At 39.1% G+C, this 7,635-nt stretch overlaps 1 protein-coding gene across 2 annotated transcripts in view; it reads right to left on the reverse strand.

The window, feature by feature from the left end:
• Positions 1-5,597: 5,597 nt before the first annotated feature.
• Mospd1 (motile sperm domain containing 1) overlaps positions 5,598-7,635 on the reverse strand; it is a 29,416-nt gene continuing 27,378 nt past the window's right edge. For both annotated transcript variants that reach the window (XM_008826767.3, XM_008826766.3), the window contains exon 6: positions 5,598-6,995. In XM_008826767.3, coding sequence (XP_008824989.1) covers positions 6,933-6,995 — 63 coding nt within the window. In that variant the 3' untranslated portion in view covers positions 5,598-6,932. The remainder of the gene's footprint in view (positions 6,996-7,635) is intronic.

Raw genomic sequence — 7,635 nt, forward strand, 5'->3', positions numbered from 1 at the left:
TCTTGTTGGAATACATTTACCAGTTATTTGAGTCTAGAGCAAATCTGCTCTTTGTTCTGGGAGGGCTTGCAGTTGGCAAATTGATTCATATTTGGTCAACAGTCACTGGTAAGAGGGAGTAACTTTGATAATTACTCCAGTTTTTTTTCTGACTACTCTGAAATCTTCAGCTGTCTACATGATACCATAATAACTGGTTGAAAGTGAAAAGGCTTTTCAGTGGTACAAGTGATTGCTAGCAAGATAGCAAATAGTTTGGCTTTCTGCTGTTGTGGCTGAGAGGACTCCCTGTTTTGTGCTGCATGGATGTGAATGATCTTGGCTTCTTCTTTACAGAGTTGCCACTGAAAGTGAACTTTTTACTGGGAGAAACATGCTATAAATCATAGACTGGTTAACCAGACCTAAAATTGTTAGCTGTGGAATCTTGGAAAAGCTAAATAATATCTCAGCTGTAGTCATCGCATTTGTAACTGGGTATATAACTATTTGTCTTGTAGAACTGTTGCAAGATTTTTAAGAAGGTGACTCAATGTCTACCCATTGTTATTGCACATCCAAATTACTTGGGGATCTTGGTAAAATTCTGATCCTGAACAAGTTGGTCTAAGGTGCAGCCCAAGGGTCTCCATTGCTATTAAGATCCTAGGCAAGGTCTGTGCTTCAGGAATCACACTTTGAATAACAAGAGTCTTCTTTGTTTGCTTACTTATTTGCTGCTTTGGAGATAGGGTCTCTCATAGCCCAGGCTGGCAGCAGACTCTAAAATATGTTCTCCTGACCAGGAGGACCTTCCAAGGACCTGGGATTACAGGTATGCACAAGCACTCCCGGCTCAAGAAAGGCTCCTGATAGCATTTGCAAAGAACCCTAGCACAGGGGGCTGGAGAAATGACTCAACAGTCAACAGCACTGACTGCTCTTGCAGATGACCTGGGTTTGATTCCCAGCACCAACATGGCAGCTAACAATCATCCATAACTCCAGTTCCAGGGGATCTGATGACTTCATGCACTTTCATATATGCAGACAAAACACTCATACACATAAAATACAAAAAATAAATAACCTAAGCCAAGTATATTGGCTCATTCATGCAATCCCAGCACTTTAGAGAGTGAGCAGGAAGATTGATGTGATTTCAAGGCCAGCCAGGAATACAGAGAAGACACTGATTTTAAAATTGCTAGATGGGGGTGAGAGAGATGACTCAGTGGTTAAAAGCACTTGTTATTCCTCCAGAATACCTGAGTTCCGTTCCCAGCACCCCCATGTCCAGCAGCTGATAACTGCCTATAACTCCAGCTCCAGAGGATCTAATGCCTTCTTCTGGCTTCTGCAGGTATCTTCACACATGTGGCACACACACACACACACACACACACACACACACACACACACACACACGTACACATAAAAAAAAAACCCTGGATGAATGAATGGATGGTGAATGGATGGATGAATGATATAAAAAGAAAAACCCAAGAAAGGATTCTTGGGGCAGTAAAATCACTGTGTGTGATACTAACAGATACATGTGACTATAATGTGCCACACTGATAGAGAACACTGTGGGGGGATATAAAGATGCATTTCTGTGGGTTCCTGGATTGTAACAAATGTGCCCCAGTGGTGCAGAATGCTGACAGTGGGAGAAACTGTACATGTGTGTGATGGGAATGCCGTGCTTTCTGCACAATTTTGCTGTAAACCCAAAGTGCTCTACAAAATAAAGTCTACTTAAGAAAAAAAAAACCACAAACAAACATAAAACACCTGTTTCCTCACAGCTTGAGAACAGCTGAAAATTCAGGTTACCCAGTACAGTAATTAACTTAAACAAAACAAAACAAAAAGTGTTTTGTTGTTTGGTTTGATTTTTTTTGAGACAGAAGTCTTATGTAACCCAACTGGCCTTGAATTTACTATGTAGCCAAGGGTGTCCTTGAACTCTAGAATTCCTGATTTTCTTGCTTCCACCCCACTCTTACTTACGTGTACTGGGGTGCTGCTACACTTGGCTCCAAATCTCTGAGAAAGCTTTTGTTTAAATACTCAAATAAGTTCATTCCTAACCTTGCTTTACAAGACTTATAATTGTACAAAGGTAATTTACTGTGGAATTTCATCCGCACCAGTGTGCACCTAGTTTGTCTTCTACCGTCCAACTTGAGGTTTCACACATTTTTCTTCAAATTAGCACACTGTTTAGTAAAGACAGATTTTGCACTGTTTTTCTCTACCTTGGTGGACTAAAATCTGCCTACATCCTCAAGAAATAATTTATTATTTTCATTTTATTGAAACAAGCCTGTCCCCCATTTACCTTGGTCACATCCTAAATTACCACTTCATATGTTCATTAAGTCAGTGATTCACAAAGCAATCGTCCAGCTAATTAGAAAATATATTTAGTGAGCTGGACATTCCCCTGTCACCTCCCTTCAACCGGGTGGCTTTTATTGGGTGATAAAGCTGTTAGCTCAGAGTAGGTGTCTCTTTAATTTGTTGAAGATCTTTTGACTAACCAGGTGATCAGCAAATCAGACAAACACTAAATGAACAGAATGAAGGAAACAGCCAAACTGAGTGTAGCCTGTTCACATTTTTGTACCTTGGGCGTATGAAGCCACCCAAACCAGTGTTGCTCATTCCTCTTTCCCTGCCTATGACTTCCTTAAAGGGTCTTTGATGTGGTAACTGGACAAAGTCCGATCTTAATATCCTATAGGTGGGTCTACTTTGCTACTCAGTTTAGTACTCAATCCTGGAGACTAATGCTCTACTCTGATGTGTTGTTTATCATTTCCAGACTACAGGTGTGGCAAATATTTTCCTAATTCAATAATCCCTAATCCCTAACTTGACATTCTGCTGCTGGGTTTATACAGAGAGGCTCTGTTTCCTCCATTTTGCATCTTCTTTCACAGCCACACAGTTCCAGTGCCGCCCCCAACTTCCTTTGGTTCTAAATCGTTCTTTTTAGACATGCTTTCTCTAAATGTCAGGGCATTTGGCACCAGTTTCAGTCTTTAGTCTTTTGCATAATAGCAGTTTTGAAACCTCAGTGTGTATTTCCATGTGTATGCAGAGATCCTGTAGGTATCTCCTCAGCAGCTGCTATAATTTTCCCACTTAATTGTTTGGTTAAAGGAAAATTACCTAGAACTTGTTTCCAGAATCTCTCTAGAAACCTCCAACTTTACAAGCTGACCTAGCACAGCTCCTTTTGAAGTAAACTCAGATGACAGAAATATGCTGGCCTAACGACTTTGAGGTGGCAAAAAAACACCTGCAGTGACAGATAATTACAACCATTGCCCTGTATCTTGCTGCAAGTTTCCTGTTTGGTAAATGCTTTCAGGATGAATCATGTTTGTTTTCACAATGACAACTATTCCATTGCCTCTTCCTTGATTGAACTTTGTAACATGTATGGCCCCTTAGCTAGCTGGGTCCTTTCCTCATTAGTCTGTTTATACTCTTAAGTCACCCACAGTGAAGTTTTCTTCCTAGTAGACTGGAAATAATAGCATGCACATCAGTCTCAAGTATCTCCCTAGATATTGTTTCAAAAGAACTCTTGACTTTTCTTGGAAACTCAACTTCTCTCTGTATATTAACCAAATTCAACATGTAGAACCTGCTCAGCTCCCAGTACTCTGACCACTCACAATTCTTGTTTTGTATAAAAGAACACTGGGAGTATATTTAAATTAATGAAAATAGTCACTTGGGTAGGATGAGTGGGCAGGGATAATGAGGTGTGATATTTTCACTGTGAGCTTTCTAACAATTTTTAATGTGGTTTTTATTCTTTTTAAAAAATGTATTATTTTTATTTATGCGTTTGTATGAATATTCTCTCTCTCTCTCTCTCTCTCTCTCTCTCTCTCTCTCTCTCTTGAAAATGTGTTATTTACAAAAATTCTTGTCTCGTAAATGTAAACTGTAACTATTTGGGGGTGGAAAGATTGTAAGAACCAGGGGTGGTTCTCTCTCTCTCACTGTGAAAGCCAGAAGGGGTCAGAGCCCCTGGAGCTGGAATGATAGGCAATTAAGAGCCATCCAACTTGGGTTCTGGGAACCAAACGGAACTCAGGTCCTCTGGAAGAGCAGTAAGCACTCTTAATCATGGAATCATCTCTTCAGTCCCTGTTGTTTATTCTTGAGACAAGGTCTCACTATACAGCCCAGGTTGGATTTAAACCTCTGATCCTCTCACTTCAAACTCCCATGTGCTGGGATTATGGGCGCATGACAGCATGCATGGCTAGGATTTAGTTTTCGAAGCATGACCGCTAAACTATACAAAAAATTAAGTCAATTGAACCAGGTGTAGGGGCACAGGTCTATAATCCTAATACTTGAGACATAGAGGCAGGAGTTTAGGTCACCCTCAGCTACATACTCAGTTTGAGGCAAGCCTGAACTTCATAAGGAAACCTTGCCTTAAAAAAAATTAAAAATGGGCCAGGTGTGGTAGCACACGCCTTTAATCCCAGCACTGGGGAGGCAGGGGCAGGCAGATCTCTGTAAGTTCCTGGAGAGACTGGTCTAATAGCAAGTTCCAGGCCAGCTGGGACTACAGGGAGACCCTGTCTCCAAAAGATCCACCCCCCAAAAAACACCATATATATATATATGGGCTGGAGAGATGGCTCAGTGGTTAAGAGCACTGTCTGCTCTTGCAGAGGACCTGGGTTCAGTTCCCAGCGCCCACATGGTGGCTAACAACCATTGATAACTCCAGTTCACCCCCTTCTGACTTCTGTGGGGACTGCATGACTTGGATGCACTTACATACATGCAGGCAATGCACTCATACATACACATAAAAAATTTAAATATATATATTTTAAAAAATTAAAAAGGAAATGAAGTAGAAAGTGGAAAGAAGTAGCCTAGCTGGATGTGGCAGTTCACATGTATAATCTCAGCACTTGAGGGGCTTAACTTCAGCTGAAATGAGAGCATGTCTCAAAAACAAGCAAGCAAATAATAAAGAATTCAGAGACTGGAGAGGTAGCTCTGGGGTTAAGAGCTCTTGCTGTTCTTTGGTTTCCAACACTCATATTGGGTGGCTCACAACCACCTGTAACTCCAGCTCCAGGAGATCCAGCACCCTCTTCTGGCCTCCAAGGATACCCACACACACATGGCATACACACACACACACACACACACACACACACACACACATACACCAGATGAATAAAAATAAATTTTAGAAAAAGATTAACTCCCTTGGAACATTAAGAAACTCATGACATTTCTATCTTATATAATTCAGCATTTTTTTTCTTTTTCTCTTTGTGTGGTACTGGGGACTGAACTCAGGGCCTTATACATGCTAGGCAAGAGCTCTAGTGCTGTGTTGCAACTCCAGCTATTTCACTATTATTATTTTCCCTATTTAACTCACAGAAGTCCACAAACCAACTTGAATAAAACAGCTAATACTTTGGTGTTCCTTAGAGGTAAACCAATGTTTAAATCAGGGAGACTGGTGTCTTACCTACGTATGCATGCGTGTGCTTGTACACACACACACACACACAGAGGAATCACGAAATGAACAGAAACTAGAGAGCACCTCCCAAACATGGTTTTTTAATGAGTTCAAAGTTGATTACATTTATGTGCTTTTCAGTCATTATACAATGTACAGACATGATTCACTGAATGATTTATGCTACACAAATGGTTAAACAATGATTTCTTATGAAATATTAGACAAAAAGCTTCTAGAAGCAGAGTAATGTTTCCTGCAAAAATCAACTTCAGGCATACATTTGTTTACATACATACCGTGAGAATGCTACAGTAGCAGTGCATAAAGTTTATTCCATAAAACAGCTGAAAGATGATTTTCAAGAGACTCAATGCATTGTGCTTTCAGATAAAAATCCTAAGACAAAAGATCAACTTCTCTAACAAGAACAGTTAACACTGCGTATATGTTAGAGATCAGAAAACACTATAAAGTAATGTAAATAGTTGTGCTTAGGGGACTTTTTTGGTAAATTTATTTTAATAAATAAAAGCTTAAAAAATATCTCAGTGACTGATATAAAATAGACACAGGTATCAAGGGTTTTCTAGACTTGGTTTAGAGTTTAAAGATGAAAAAAAAAAAAACCTCCTCAGAAACTACCTGGTATCTGATACTCCTAATTGGGGCCAGGGGCTTGGGAGGAAAACAACATGGTTCTCCCCTTAGTAACATAAAAGATTAACAAGAGGTAAAGCCAGGATGAACCAAGCAATTAAACAGATGCCTAACTTTCCTTTAGAACTCTCAGGCTAAACAAAGAAGTCAATCTGCTTCTATGAGGTACCTGGTGTCTGGACCACAATCTATTCTGTAGTTCACAAGATGAGTATAATACATCCTGTTTTCTATGAGACTCTAGGTTAAGCATGATCCCTTGGTAAGTACCTTATGCTTTTTCAACCCTACACACAGTGACTGCAAAATGCTTGTTTTGAAACACTATAGCAACTATTTGCAATGATAGAGGGCAGTCTATAATTTACATAGTAATGTTGATGCTTATATCTAAGAAATAGGTGCAGTTTTATTTTCTGGCTAGCCAGTTTGCTCATTTAGGCCTTTAACTTTGAAGGATCCATGACCCTTATCAAAGTGAATTAGAAAAAAAAAGATGAGAAAATTACCTTTTTAAAGTTATTTGCACAATAGGTATAGATTTTAAAAGACTTTCTTAAAAAATTTCTTAGGTATCACTCAGAAGTATCCTTGTTGTCTATAACATAAAGTGCTAGAGTCCCTCAAATAAAATTATAGACTAATTGAAAATATATATTATACATTTGCAGTTATTTGAAATCATTCAATAATTTGTAGTGTGTTAAATGGAGTGAAATAGAGATAAAAGGCAGTCCACATTCATATTTTCAAGATAAATTTATACTTCAGAAGTCAGTTTTAATCTTTGTTCATGTTCTAAGTATAGCCATTGTGATAAGCCCTGAAAGGCAAAAAAAATGAAGGACAGTTAAAGAAATGCATTTTACAAAAATCTACCACTCAATAAGCAATTGTTTGGACCTCAACAAGCAAATAAAACATAGCACCACAAGCAAGCACGCTATCAAAACTCAATGTGAATTTAGTTGATATTATACAGAAGAAATCCAATTTACAGCAACAGGTAGTCACTGGATAGATTTAATGAAATCACTATGTCTGGTCATAACTAATTTCACCATCAAACATACCTTCTACTTTCTCTAGTCACATCAGCTATAACAACAGCAGACATGCCATTTTAAAGTGTCCATAAAACCAAGCGTACTTCAACAGCCTATTTGTATTAGGGCCCTATGGCCACAAACAAGTAGCAGTGTTCCTGCTTTCCTTGACAGATTCTACATATAAAACCATATTCTACAGGTATGCTCAGTCTTAAACCAGTGGTGAGGAGTTATTTTAAAAATTATAAAGGAGTAAGAGCTGGTGGTGGTGCATGCCTTTAATCCCAGCACTCGGGAAGCAGGCTATGTCTGTGAGTTCAAGGCCAGCCTAGTCTACATAGTGAGTTCCAGGTCAGCTGAGGCTATAGGGAGACTCTATCTCAAAAAGACCCAAAAAAGTATATATATATATAT

Source organism: Nannospalax galili, unplaced genomic scaffold, assembly GCF_000622305.1.
Source record: "Nannospalax galili isolate Female #2095 unplaced genomic scaffold, S.galili_v1.0 scaffold371, whole genome shotgun sequence".
Lineage (NCBI taxonomy): Eukaryota > Metazoa > Chordata > Mammalia > Rodentia > Spalacidae > Nannospalax > Nannospalax galili.